We start from the raw sequence: 13,691 nt of genomic DNA on the forward strand, positions 1-13,691 counted from the left end.
CGGGCAAAGGGGTTTTTGGCTGGTGGTCCCCCGGATCCCCAACCGCCGGGTCGGGGGGGGGGGGGGACATGGACCGTGGGAGACCCTGCAGAATGCTGTGCCTGTCCCTTGTCCCATCCAAAGGACATCCCCAAACCCTCTCACCCACCCTGGGGCTCCTTCCACGTGGCCTGGACACAGCCTGCCCAGGCAATCAGGGTGCAGAGCCAAACTTTGGGAACAGCCTGTCCATCAGCCCTAACGCTGGAAGCTGGAGCTCAGGAAAAATCCCAAGCCCGTCGGTGCCAGAAGCACAGCCTTCGAGCACATTTTTTTCTTTCCCAGGGCTGGGAAGGGGATGAGGTGATGAGTATCACTTACCCTCTGTGCTTTGGGACGTGGCAGGGGACCAGGCCCTCCCCCTGGCCCTGCGGGAAGCTCCCCCATAAAAGCAGCCGGGACAGCCTGGCCCCGGCACAGGCGGCTCTGCCACTGCCACAGCCCAGCATGAGGACAGTGCCCAGGGTGGTCTGTGCCCTCCTCATCCTCTCCATGCTGTGCTGGCACAGCCTGGCTCAGAGTAAGCACTGTCCCAACCCCAGGGGCTGGGGGACAGGGACAAAACCCAGGGCTGCGGGGTCGGGTTTGCTTCATCCACGGCACGCAGGGGGGTCCCCCCAAAGAGCTGCCATTGCCATGGCAGGAGGGCTGAGGAGGGAGTGGGGGTGTCCAGGCTAAGCCAGGCTTGTGCTGTCCCCCAGGAGCTCCAGCCATGCCGGACAAGTGCTGCTTCAACTTCCAGATGAGAAGGATCAAGAGGGACAACGTGGTGGCCTGTTACCCCACCAGCCCCGAGTGCCCGCACCAGGCTGTGATGTGAGTACCCCAAATCCACCCCTGCGTCCTGCCAGGCCCCTTGCCTTGCTTTGGGTCCAACCCTGATTCCCTGAGCCCCTCAGAAACTCAGTGTTGGGGTCCCCACTGATCCCAGCTTCTCTGTGTCCCAGCTTCAGGGTGAGGAACGGGAAGGAGATCTGCACCCAGGCCAGCAGGCCGTGGGTCAAGAGGTACCAGCAGAGCTTCCAAGTCAGCTCCTTCTCCATCCCCAGCTAGCGGGGTGGCCGGGGACACCCCATGGGGGACACCGCCGAGGCAACCCCTTTGCATGGGGGACACTGCTGGATGGAGCAGCTCACAAGGAACATCCTCCCCCTCACAATGACCTTCACCACCTCCCTGAAGGCGCCAAGGGCCTCTCCCAACCCCTCATCCCACCAGGATGGAGTGTCCAGACTCTCTGTGGTCCACAGAGAGGCTGCAGCAGCCGGGGGGTGCAGGGGGAGCAGCCCCACAGCTGTTATTTGTAGACACTGAGCAGAATAAAAGGTGATTCCCACATACAAACATCTGTCTGTGCGAGTCTCTCGGGAGTGGGCACATCCTGCTGTCGGCTTTCCTGCCCACCTGCTGGGATCAGCAAGGAGCCAGGAAGAGCTGGAGCCTCAGCCAGGCCTCTGTGAGGACATCCAGGGGTGAACGGGGCCAAACCATGTCCATGAGGGCTTTGGGGAAGCACCAGAAGGACAACACTCCCGGCAGGAGGGGCCTTCCTGTGCTCCTCACCCCCCATCCTAATTAACGGCCCAAATTCTATCAGAGGGCGATCTCGGGGATGCCTGAGACAGCCCAAAACCCCAGGGTGCCACCAGGAAATGTGATGGGCGCTGTGACAGCAGCAGAGCCACCACGATGAGCAGCCAGCAATGGGTGATGGAGAAACACCCAGGGACGAGCCCGGCCACCACCCAGCCACCCCACCCCAGAGCAAAACTGCGAGAAGAGGCCTCGCAGCCAACGGCAAAGGGGTGATTCTTGCACAGAAACTCGCACAGGACTTTGGTAAGTGTGAGCATCATCCTGTGTGGTTTGCTGGTGGCCACAACCCAACCCAAAATAGACTCAGCCCCAGCATCACTAGTGCTCCCACACTTTCCAGCAGCCCTCGGGTGTCACAGTGGCCAAAGGGGCTGTGAGGAGGAATTTCCCTTCACCACTTGCCCTTCATGGAGAGATCCCAGCGGTTCTTTCCACGGGGAAGGCCCGGAGCTGTCATGGAAAGCCTGGCAGGAGTTATATATTACCCAGGGGTGCGGGCAGGAGGGCAGCGAGCTCTTGGTGGCTGGAGCAGAGTCAGAGCTGCTGGTGCTGACAGAGCCTCAGGTGGGACATGAAGATCTCCTTGGCCCTGCTCGTCCTGCTGCTGGCAGCTGCCTGGGCTGGGAGGCCGGGGATGTCCTGTAAGTATCAACACGGAGATTTTCCCCTCTGAGCTGTCCCAGCTCCTCCTCTGATGGGATTTGGGGCTGGGGAGGGGGAGGACAGTTCAGCTCCTGATGGGGTTGTGGGGTGTCACCAGCTGCCCCAGCATGGGGCTGTCTTGGATTTGTTGAAAATGAGCAAAAATAGGGTTGGGTTCAGCCCTAGAAAAGCCCAGCTGGGGAGATCTACGGGCAGGGAAACGGGGGGCTCCTACCCCGGGGCGGAACATCCCCACCAGGGCTGCAAGATGTGGGATCAGGGAGCAGGAGCAGCACCCCTCGTGCCAGGAGTGGGAGAGCACTACATCCTCTCTCCTGCTCTCAGTCCGCAGCTCCAAAGTCATGTGCTGCCCCAAGGAAAAGTTCTCCCGTGGGAGGATCCCTGAGGACAAAATCCTGGAATACCACTACACGCCTCCCACCTGCACCCACAAAGCTGTTCTGTGAGTAACCTCAGTCCCACCCAGCCTTCCTCCCTGCCACCCCACTCCTCACCTCGCTCACCCACCTTCCCTGCAGCTGCTCTGCTTTTGGGGAGTCCCCCAAACCCCTTGGGAAGGGAGCTGAGGGTGGGGCTGCCCTAACCTGGCTCTTCACACTCACCTGCTTAACCCAAACAGCCCCAACCCCCCCCTGTTTCTGCTGTCAGTGGGGAAATGGGGAGGAAGCCAAAACTGCAGAGGTGGCCAAGAGTCAGCACTTCCAGGAAAAGAGGGGGGCAGGATGCTGCAGGAATCCCTGGTGGGATGCTCCACTCCCAGGCTGACTCTGGATATTCTTTCCCCCCAAAGCGTGACGATGCCGAGGGGGATGGTCTGTGTGGACCCAGAGGAGAAATGGTTCCAGAAGTACCTGAGGAAGCAGAAGAAGCCAAACAGCACCTCCAAGTGAAGCTGCCTTCCCCAAAAGCTCTATTTATTTGTACCCCATAATTCTCTGTGCCTTCTTGTGTCACTCATTAATTTATGGAGCTGGCTCCGTCCCCTCCCTTGTGGACTCAATAAACCCTCTCGTGCTGACCTGCAGCTGCAGTGAGATGTCAATCCTGGGGGAGAAAATGGGTCACATCCAGGCTCAGCATTCCCAGGAACAGCCCAGGAGCCCCTGGCAGGACAGGGAAACCCAAAGGGCTCAGCTGCCCTCCAAGGTGGAGCAGCCCCTGCCCAGCTGTGGGGTTGAGGATGCCCTGGGCAGCTGCCCATGGGATGGGGATGGAGCTGAGGTTCCCTTTGGGGGTGTTTGAGGGTGTTTAGGGGTTGGACTGGCTCTGTCCCTGGGGAACACCACTGGTGACAGCCCCAGCCTGGTGTCCCTCTGTTCCCCACCACTCCCTGGGCCCGGGTTTGTCACCCAAACAGGGCACCCGTCCAAGCCACGGGCAGCCAGTTTCTCCCGAGAAATGCTGAATTATCCACTTGCCTGTTTGTTTGTGACTCACTTGAATCATCTTTTTGATGAGCTGGGACTCTTTTTTGACGGCCTCACTCCTACAGATACCTTTATTCACACTGCCAGACTTGCTGCCATTTATCTGCCCCCATTTAGGGCATTTTTTGTACAAATCGATGACCTTGGGCCAATTGATCTGCCACGATCCCCACAGGATTCTTCAGCAGCTGGAATTGGTCTGGAATTGGAAAGAATGGTCTTGCCTAGAGCTGTGTGACTGCAATTCTCAGTCAAAATGAGAGTTAACAAGACTTTTCTTGTTGCTCTTTGGTGCTGGAAATCCAAGGATCCAGCAGAATATTGGGATGTGTGAAGGACAGGGCAGGAACTGGTTCTCCAAATCATAGAAGCATTAAAGAAAAGACCTTTAAGGTCAAGTCCACCCATTAACCCAGCACCAAACTGTGTCCCCAGGTGACACATCTTGGGATGGGGATCTCACTCCAAATGCCACGTTCACCCCGAGCACTGTGACTCAGAGCCGGAGCCCACACAGAGGTGCAGGATGATGACAGCAGGGCACGACCTGGAGAGGGAAGATTGCCAAGAGTGGGGCTGAGGGCCACCAGCTCAGTGTCCCTGTGGCTTTGGCAGTGCTGCATGGCAGGAGGGTGGCTGCAGTGCCAAATCACTGCCCTTTTCCCGGGCATAATCCCCCACTAATCCCTTTGGGATTTACTGGAATGCCAGGTGTGCTGCAGCCTCCTGCCTGGGAGAGGTTGGTCTTTTCCTGGCCATTCTTCCTCTCAGTCTGGCACAAAACTCACTCTGTCTTTGATGCAGGACCACAGGAAACCTGTCCTGGGTTGTGGGCCTTCCCTCAGGATCCTCGGAGAGGGAAAGAACATTTGGGAACTGGAATTACAAACCCATCTCCTCTTTGAAGGCAGAATTACTGCCATAAAGCCACACACACGAGGGTCAGAGGCAGCTCATGAGGCTGTGCCTTCTTCAGAACCTCGAGCCACGGGACCCCTTTGCATAATTTTTATCAATGAGTGTCACTTCCCAGAGGGAGGTTGCATAACCCCAGTGGTTTTCTCTGCACTTGCACGGGATCAAAGTGCTGCCAGTGCCTTTCATTTCTTCCTGCTGTGGGCTCCTGTTTTGGGGAAGGCAGAGGTTGCTGTGATCCCTTTGGTGCTGCAAAATGTGGGGTCCCTCTCCTCAAGAGGTGCCCAGAGCATCCCCCTGCCTCACAGGCAGCAGTTGGACTTGATGATCCTCGTGGATGCCTTGCAACTCAGAATATTCTGTGATTCTCCTCTTATTTATTTTTGGGAATGTGCAGCCCTAAAGGGCAGGTTTCTCACCCCGGGACTGAGCAAATTTGGGGTCTGCTCTAGCCCCACACTGTCTCAGTTGCTCCCCCTCAGTCAGGGTTGGTCCCTCTGCATGGCCCCAGAGGGTGAGGGGGGTTTTAGACTTAATTCCATCCTTTTCTTTGGGTTTCTCATGCAAGGCAGTGCCACAATCATCAGATTATGCAAGACCAGGGCCACATTTGCTCAGCAGCGGAACCTCTCCCAGTCCATGTGAGTCTGTCCTGGTGGTGAGGTGGCCACAGCCTGGCTCAGGAGGAATTTATGGGAACCTTTGAGGCCTTTTTGTTTGACTGCACCTGCCCCACCTGCCTCTTCCTTCCTCATTTGTTCCCTTTTCCCTTTTCTCTCCTTGGTGCACGAAATTTTGATGGTGTTGAGAACTTGCCCGTAACCAGACAAGCTAAAAACAAGTGGCAGCTTTGGCCCTTTACTCCCCTCCCTAACAAAAATGGGCTTTTTCTCTCTTTAGTTCTTCAAATTTGCATTTGTAAAGCCGAAGTTTCTCTTTCCCTGCCTTTCCTCCTCCCCAAATTCGTGTTTGTCTGCTGGATCCAAACATCATCTGCTCACAGATGAGGCCTTCCACGGCAGGAGAAATAAAACCACCCAGCCATTTCTTTACTCTCCCTTTAGATCAGTTCCCTGTATCTAATTCCTCAAACAGAATTAAACACAAACTCCCTGCCTTTGTGCTTTTGTGCAATTCACCGTAATACCCTCGATTCCAGTTATAATGGAAAATATTTCATCAGCATCCAGTAAGAAGTCCCATCCGGTCCTCAGCTGAATGGAGAACCGAAAGCTTGGCCAGTCACTTCTGCAGCAAAGAGGAAATGGTTTTGCCTTTTCCACCAGAAAGCATCTATTAATTGTGAGATTCTCTGTGCTTCCTGCCGGATGATAAGTCACCCTCTGTCATCCTCTGGAAACTGCAGTCCTCACAGTGCCCCGATCTCAGTTTCCAAGGTTTTCTGGCTGTGGGATGTTCCTCACCACTCTCCTGGCATTTCTTGTCCCCCAGTGCTGCTCTCTTGTCCATCCTGCCCCTTCTCCCTCTGTTTGGGCTCCCACCAAGGCAATAGCACCCAAGTCCAGCTCATCTCTGGCTCAGGGCTGTCCTCTCCATAAAAAAACCCATCCCAGGGTTTGGATAGCTCAGGATCTTGTTCCTGTGGTTGAGCCAGACAGCAATTCCTGGTTTCCTTCACCCTATCAGCCTGTCTGTCCCCACTCCTACTTCTCCCCCATGCACAGAGCAAAGCTGGCCCTGGTAAGGGCAGGAGAGGTGCCAGAATTCCAGGGGTGGCTGGAGGGCAGAGGTGTGGGAATGTCTCTGTGGGACATGTGGGGTTTACAGGCAGAGAGGTTCATGAAAGCACAAAAAACTTCTGCTGGCTCATCCTGAACTTGGGATTCCTCTGCACAAAGGGGGTGCTTTGAGTTTTAGAGAAACCTCTGGGTGCCTCTGCAATGAGCAGAGCAGAAAACCAGAATAAACTCGTGCTGATCTGCATTCCCCCGAGGAGCCAAGTCCCTTCCTTCTGCCTTTGTGTTCCCAGGGACATGGCACAAGCAGCAGGTGAATTCTCCAAGCCTTTCTGATGGAGAGCCTGGTTATCGTTAAATCCAAAGGACTCATTGATTCCTTTGCAGCCCCGTGCACAGAGTGGCTGGAACAGAAATAGCTGAAAATTGGGAGTTGGAGAAAGAGCTGGAACAGCTGGACCTGTTCCTCCACCACCCCAAGACCAGCTTAGCACTGCCCAGCTCCTCCTGACCAACTCCAGGAGATGATTTGCAGCCATTCCCACCTCAGAGAATGGCAGGACCTGGTGGCTGGGGAAGGTTTGCTGGCCAAGAGGCAGCTGCTGTGAGTGGGGAAGGGAGCACAGGCACTGCCATGGCTCAGCACTTTGGGCAGTTGGACTTTTCCCTCGAATCAGTCAGGAATTAGTCATGCCCAAGGCAGGGTCAGCAGGAAGGCCAGGGGAAGCTGGGGGTTTGCATGGTGACTGCAAACCCTCTGTGGCAGCATCAGGGAAAGGCTGGAAAAAGAAAAAAAATAGGAGTATGGAGTGATTTTGGCAGCTCACTCTGTCTGGGTGTGCAGCAGAGGGGGGTGTTTGGGAATTACCCTCTGGCATTGCAAATGCTGCCCTTTTTCACTCACTCTCCATTTTCCTGGAGGTTTCATCTGCAGTGAGCTGATCCCAGTGGGCACCAGCAGGATCCTCTCCTCTCTCTGCTGTCCCTGACAGAGGGAGCTTTGCTTTTTGGGGCTAAATCAGGAGAGATTAAATTGGATTAAATGACCCTGCTTGGGAAGAAGTGGGCAAGCAGTTAATTGCAACAATTTGAGCGTTGAGAGGCTGCAGCCGAAACTGAAAGCCTTAAAGAGGTGTAAACTCAGCCAGGGACAGGGAAGGTAGCAGGGCAGGCTGCAGGCCTGGATCAGAGCACGGACCCCGTGTCTCTGCAACCTTTCCAGTGAGGAAATTGATCTTTTGACCACATCACAGCAAAAAGGGACAAATGTGAGCCCCATGGTGACTTCCAGCTCAACACAACCCTGTCCCTTCACGATCTCTGCTGTCCAAGCAGGAGTTGGGGTTACCAGTGCAGAGGAATGTGTGTGCAGTGGTTCCTCGCTCCGGATCCCTGTGGTGGAGCAGGGTGAAGAAGTGGCATTTGTGGCAAACCCGGGGAGAAGTTGGGATCTGACTCCTGGCAGTGGTGTCCTGCCAGCAGCAGCGGCTGGGGGTGTCCACGCCAGGGCACCTGAGCTGGGCTATTCCACCCCCAGAGCTGCTCCAGAGCCCTGCCATGGTTTGGGACCACCAGGCACCCAAAGAGCACCCTGAAAGCTGCAGCCTCGTGGCCGGCGCTTCCCCTTCTGCGGTTTCCTCGCCTTCTCCAGCTCAGCGAAACTGGGTGATCCTGACACAATTTCCCTGGTATGATGCCATCACTTTCTTTCCTTGAAGCCCTGCACCCGCCCTCCGAGGAGGATAAAAGGGGAGCACGGCCCCAGGGGCCACAGAGTCCTGCAGCCTCCCCAGCTCCAGCTCCAGCTTCGCTCGCAGAGCCCTCAGCCCACAGCACCATGAAAGTCCTGGCAGCCACCCTGGCCACTCTGCTCCTCCTGGCCACCTGCTCTCCATCTGAGGGCCACCTCGGTGAGTCCAGCATCACTGCATCCTCCCTGGGAGCTGCCAGAGAGTCCCAGCTCTGGCAGGGCGGCGCTGGTGGCTGTGGGGAGGGTTGGGGGGTCTGTTTGCAGGTTTGGAGCTGGGGGGCTCCTGGAGGGGGTTCTGCCAGGGATGGTGGCACGAGATGGCAAATCCCTGGTGGGGGGCAGAGGCTGTGCTGCAGCTGAGGCGTCACCAGGGCCGTGTGTCTGTCCCCTCACAGATGGTGTCCCCAGCACCTGCTGCTTCAAATACCATAGAACGCCCATCCCTCGGCGCCTCGTCAGCTCCGTCTTCATCACCAGCAGCTCCTGCACCAAGCCAGGCGTGATGTGAGTACCCAGCACTGCCAGCGCTCGGGGCAGTGCCCAGGGGTGCCAGGGGGCACTTGGGGACGTTCATGGGACACTCGAGGTGCTGCTGGTGGGACTCAGATGCCACTGCCTCAGCCCAGCACCTCAAGGCAGGTTTTGTTCCGGCAGTGTGGTCACCAAGAAGGAGAAGATGCTGTGCGCAGATCCACAGGCACCATGGGTGAAGGAGCTCCAGAAGCACTTCCAGAGCCTGGAAAACTGAGCCTTCCCTGCTGACATCCACAATCCCAGCCCTGCATGGCTTCCAGCCTCGGGCACACCAGAGAGGATTTGACATCCCCTTCTTCGACGGGGAAAATTATTTTATTTAACTTATTTAAGTTAAACTAAATATTCTTTTTCTAAGCACAAAAATTATTTAAACTGTGTCAGAATAATAAACTGAAATAAAGTTCATTTCAATCACATCAATGTGTCTGGTCATGAAGAGTCAGCTTTGATGCCTCCTTGCACCAAGGTGGGAGAAGAGACCCACAGGGACCCCCTTGCCCTCCCTTCACCCTGGGTTTGCTGTTCCCCAGCCTGGGTCCAGCTCTGGTGCCACCCAGCCTGTCCCCACAGGTAACACCAGTGGTGGCTTTTGTTTAGGGAATGTCCTGGAAGCACCATGGTGCCACAGGAGAGTCAGGGCATGATGTTCCATGGGATGGAATATCCTTTGCCCATCTGGGATCAGACTCTGCCCCCCCCCACAGCAGCTCCTCAAGTCCTTGATGAAGGAAAACAACACATCAGAACAATTAAAACATCAGCGTATTATCAACATTATTCTCATGCTGGATCCATCAGCAAATATCTAAAAAATGATAATAAAATTGAGCAGCAGGTCCTTCCCCAGCTCCATTGCCCCACACCACTGGTGACACCACCAGCCAGGACATGGGCAGCTCCATCCCCAGACACAAGACATGAGGACACTGTGCCCCAACCCAAATTTCTGTGCCACCCAACTCTTCGTTAACAGGCACATTGCTAAAGTGGAAACTGTTTGGGTTTGAATATCCTGACATATTTTAAATACCACACCTCATAGCTGCCTCTTGTAAGCTCAGAGATGTTTGTGGTGAAGGAAATGCAGTGGACCTCACTCATCTGGGCTTCAGGAAGGCACTTGAATTAAGGCCAAAGAGTAAATTTTGAGCAAAGGCAGAGAAGATGTGACCAGCATATGAAAAGTGAATTTGGTCAAGAGCTGCCTGAAAGGGGCACGGTAATTGCTTCAGCTGCAAGGGGCTGTGTCACACTGAGAGGGGGTTACCCACACAGTTCCTTGGGTTTCTGCCTCAAAAAATATCCTGCTTGACATTTGCATTAATGACCTTGGCACACAAAGCAGGGGAAGGCAGAGGAAATGTGCTGATGAGGCAAAACGAGATGGGATCATCAATCTGGAGCAGGCCAGGAAATCACACAAAAGGATTCTACTGACCTTGAGGGATGGAGAAAGGATCCGAGGCAGTGGTACAGAGTAGGATCCTGCTGATGGGGACTGGGATAACAGGAATAGCCACTCCAGTCTGGGATCCTGTGAGCTGGGAATGTCTGGGGCAGGGAAAGACCCATGGCACACATCACAAGGCTGATGTTAAACAGCATGAAAAGGGTTCGATGCAAAAAGCTTGGGTTGAAAAATGAGGGACTGATCCATGTGAAGGCATCAGAGGTTGGAAGGAGGTGCAGGGGGCACTGCTGGTGTGAGGACAGGCTGGAAACTGCCTGGGAATACCAACAAAGGGGAAATCAGCTTTCCACAGGGGAGCTGTGAGGATCTCATGCAGGTTTCTGACCCAAGATAAAAACCAAGCGCTGCTCCCACAGACACCAGTCCTACCAGCAAATTCCACGAGCCATCCAGACTGGAGCTGAGATTTCCTTCCCAGTGTGAACTGGCTTGTCTTTACAAGGGTCACATAGGCCTGTGAGAGCCCTGTTTTCCAAGGTGTCCCTAAAAGCAGCGCTGCTGTGGAATCCAGCACTCTCCAAGGCTGTCCAGCCACCAGCAGCCTGCTCTCATTCCCAGGAAAAGCACCAGATTCACTCGTTTCCCTGGAGGTGGTTTTGGTGGTTGTGGGGTTTTGGTGTGAGCTGCCTCACTGTGAAACCAGCTCAGCTCAAGCCTTCAGTCTGGAACCAGGGAATAACAGCACTTCTGCCCAATTTCCTCCAGAATATCTTTTTTGGGCACTCCCATCTCTACCAGCCCCTCTTCCTGGGCCCTGAAGGAGCAGAGCTGAGTCTGGTTGTGCATGCCCCATTTCCTAAGCTGACCTCTTGCTGTTTCAGCTCCCCAGGGCTGAATTAATTTTGTAATTCCAACCTTTTACTCTCCACCTTCCCCGTGTGTGCCCATCCCAGCAGGAATGTGCCACTATCCCTGCAGTACTCAAGCACATCAAATCACCTCTGGGATCATCAGGGGTTTCTATTTCTTTATTTCCCTCCTTTCAGTTTCTTCCACATCCTCATCTCTGATTAAGTCCCTCAGAGCTTCCTGGGCCACCTCACTGCTGAGCTGAAAGGTTTTTATAGCACTACTTTAAATTTTCAGGCTCTGTCTATGGACTTCCTCTTTCTCTGGAATTTCTCTTTCGAATTCACTGGGACAAGACTAATTCTGGGGTCTGCTTGGATCCCTTTCCTGTGCAACCACAGGATGTGGCACTGACTCACGTTGTAGGGAGAATTACATAATGGTCCCTCACTTCTGTCCCCCCCAATCTGTGAATCCCAGCACCCACAGCATCCCTCCACTCCCAAATCCCAGCCAAAGCTGTCTCTCTGGACCCTCTCTCCTGCTTTTCTCCTGATTTTTCCTCCTGTGAACTCCCCAGCATGGGAGGCCCCAGCAGGACACGCTGTCAAACCTTTGCTTTGCTTTTAGGACCAAGCCAGGAGTAATGACAACCATCAACCCTTTCCCATCCTTTTAAGAGCCAGTTTTTTTCCCCTGCTGGGTGTAATTCAGCATGACAAAGCCTCCTCCTCTCAGGAGAGGCATCACTCCTGATTCAGAGTGCTTTTTGGTGTGAAAGCTGCTTTTTACCCTGGGCTAAACTCCTCAGTGCAGCCCCAGGGTGGGCTCTCCTGTGTGCCCAGGGCCTCTCCAAAGAGCTGACCCTGCTACCCCCCAAAAACATCTTGCAGGAAGGTGGGAAAGAGTGCAGACAGTGCAGAGAACCAGAAATAACAAAATATAACCAGGTTTTGCATCCGAGCCTGGCTTTTGCCCATCGAGCTGAGTGAAGAAACAGTGACTTTGCAACCAAGGGCTCACGACAGCTGTCCCCACACCAGGACTGTGCCCCCATCACCAGGAGCAGCAGGCTGGGAGCTCAGGTGACAATGACAAATTACAGGTGCCAGGCTAGAGCTCCATGCACACTCCTGAGGTTGTGCCACAAGTGCCAGGGATGCTCTGGGAGGGACACAGCCTCCAGCAAACACCTTGGGCACAAGAGGCAGCAGACCTTGGGGACAAGCAGAGGAAAAACACAGACACGGGGATGTCTGCAAGGAGGAAGAGGAAGGAGTTTGCTCTGTGTGTGATTCTGCAAGATATGAACTCATCCTGCTGCTGGTAAATGGGCTCCAGAGCAGCAGTACGGGCAGGACAAGACCTGGATGACTCAGGGGTCAGCCACATGTGTGGTGGTGCCCAAATTCCAGGGTCAGGTCAACCCTGGATCATGCAGGAGAGGTGAAAATGAACGGGGTTTTGAGAGATAGGTCCCAGCAGATGATGTGCTGTCTCCAAGGATTGAAGAGCATTTGCTGCCCCTTCCATGGCTCAGGAGCATCCTGAGGAGCTTCCCATCTACACAGTTCCCCATCCAAGGGTTTCATGAGGGAAGGGAGAGGCCCTTGGGGTTAGAGCAAGTGGTTTTTCAGAGAAAAGGAGAAAACAGGGCTTCGGAGAGTCAACTTCCACTCACTGAAATCTAGGAACAGATTTCCCCTCTCTCTCCTGGTGATCTCCCAGCACACTTTTCCTCACTGCTGCAGGATTCTTTCTCCCATGTTTTTGCTGTTTGAGATCAGAACATCATCTCCTTTCCAGCAGGAAAACAAAGGATGAAATTGTGCGGTGACCCCTGCGGACTGTTCTCAGGCCTCTCTCACCCTCTTTGCACTGCACACCACGATTCTTCCACGCTCTGCAAATTTAACAAATCCGTGCTTGTTTCGAGCAGCATTAATAAAAATATCACATAGCACCAGAGCTGTGGGGTCCCACATGCTCCTGGCAGCCAGGGGTGAAATGCACCCAGGCCATTTCCACAGGCTGACAATGCCAATGAGGTGTCAGAAGCATTAGGGGATTTTTTTGCCATTTGGGGAGCTGGCTCATCCCCACGGGACTGAGCTGCTCATGCAATAATCACTTCCCAGAGCACACTGCTCGCAGATTTTGAATCCCTGTCAAAAATGATGTCAGGTTAAACTCCAGGAAAAGAAAAGGAGCGAGTCCCTGCTAGTGTGGGAACACAGGACTTGGCAGAGATTCCCAAGGAGGGTTTCCCAGCCAGGTCTTCCCGGGCTGTTGCAGAGCAGCATTGCAGCACCATCTGCTGCCTGCTGCTCCCCAGCTCCTCAGCACGCAGGCAGCTGATAAATACCTCACTCCTCAGGGCGACAAATCCTGCAGTCACTGATTAGACAATGGATCTGTCTTCTCTTCTGGGGAGGAACCAGGGCTCAGGCTCCTCAGGCTTTCCTCAGCTGAAGGGCAGTCTCAGATGCTGAGGTCAGTACCGCAGGTGAGTGTGAGCAGCAGAAGCACCAACTCACAAAGTTTGATTGCTGCAAATATTTACTCAGGGTTTAAGCAAATTAACACTTCTCTTTGCAGTGGCCTCCCAGCAGGGGCACAGCACATCTGACTCCATGTGTGGCTGTGCATTTCTCGAGTTGATCCCAGCTCCTCCTGCCCCATCTGAAAGGCTCACAGGAGATTCCAGCTCCTCTTGCCCCATCTCAATGGTTCACAGGAGATCCCAGATCCTCCTGCTCCATCTTGAAGATTCACAGCAGATCCCAGCTCCTCTTTCCCCACCTCAG

General features: G+C 54.4%; 3 protein-coding genes across 3 annotated transcripts; all 3 read left to right on the top strand.

The window, feature by feature from the left end:
- The first annotated feature begins 391 nt into the window (after positions 1 to 391).
- On the top strand, positions 392 to 1,378 carry LOC121663609 (C-C motif chemokine 4-like). Its single transcript, XM_042026060.1, has 3 exons — positions 392 to 559; positions 741 to 855; positions 987 to 1,378. Exons 1-3 carry the CDS (start codon positions 487 to 489, stop codon positions 1,090 to 1,092), a joined length of 294 nt encoding a protein of 97 aa, XP_041881994.1. The 5' UTR covers positions 392 to 486; the 3' UTR covers positions 1,093 to 1,378.
- An 86-nt stretch (positions 1,379 to 1,464) lies between these two features.
- On the top strand, positions 1,465 to 3,322 carry LOC121663610 (C-C motif chemokine 5-like). Its single transcript, XM_042026062.1, has 3 exons — positions 1,465 to 2,276; positions 2,623 to 2,740; positions 3,089 to 3,322. The coding sequence occupies exons 1-3, from the start codon at positions 2,207 to 2,209 to the stop codon at positions 3,186 to 3,188; spliced, it is 288 nt and encodes a 95-aa protein (XP_041881996.1). The 5' UTR covers positions 1,465 to 2,206; the 3' UTR covers positions 3,189 to 3,322.
- A 4,770-nt stretch (positions 3,323 to 8,092) lies between these two features.
- Positions 8,093 to 9,056, top strand: LOC121663485 (C-C motif chemokine 5-like). Its single transcript, XM_042025776.1, has 3 exons — positions 8,093 to 8,247; positions 8,483 to 8,591; positions 8,742 to 9,056. The coding sequence occupies exons 1-3, from the start codon at positions 8,175 to 8,177 to the stop codon at positions 8,833 to 8,835; spliced, it is 276 nt and encodes a 91-aa protein (XP_041881710.1). The 5' UTR covers positions 8,093 to 8,174; the 3' UTR covers positions 8,836 to 9,056.
- The last annotated feature ends 4,635 nt before the right edge of the window (positions 9,057 to 13,691 follow it).

The sequence above is a fragment of the Corvus kubaryi genome, unplaced genomic scaffold (assembly GCF_017639235.1).
Source record: "Corvus kubaryi isolate FWS band 111438036 unplaced genomic scaffold, C.kubaryi_AGA036_p1.0 37284, whole genome shotgun sequence".
NCBI classification, from domain to species: domain Eukaryota; kingdom Metazoa; phylum Chordata; class Aves; order Passeriformes; family Corvidae; genus Corvus; species Corvus kubaryi.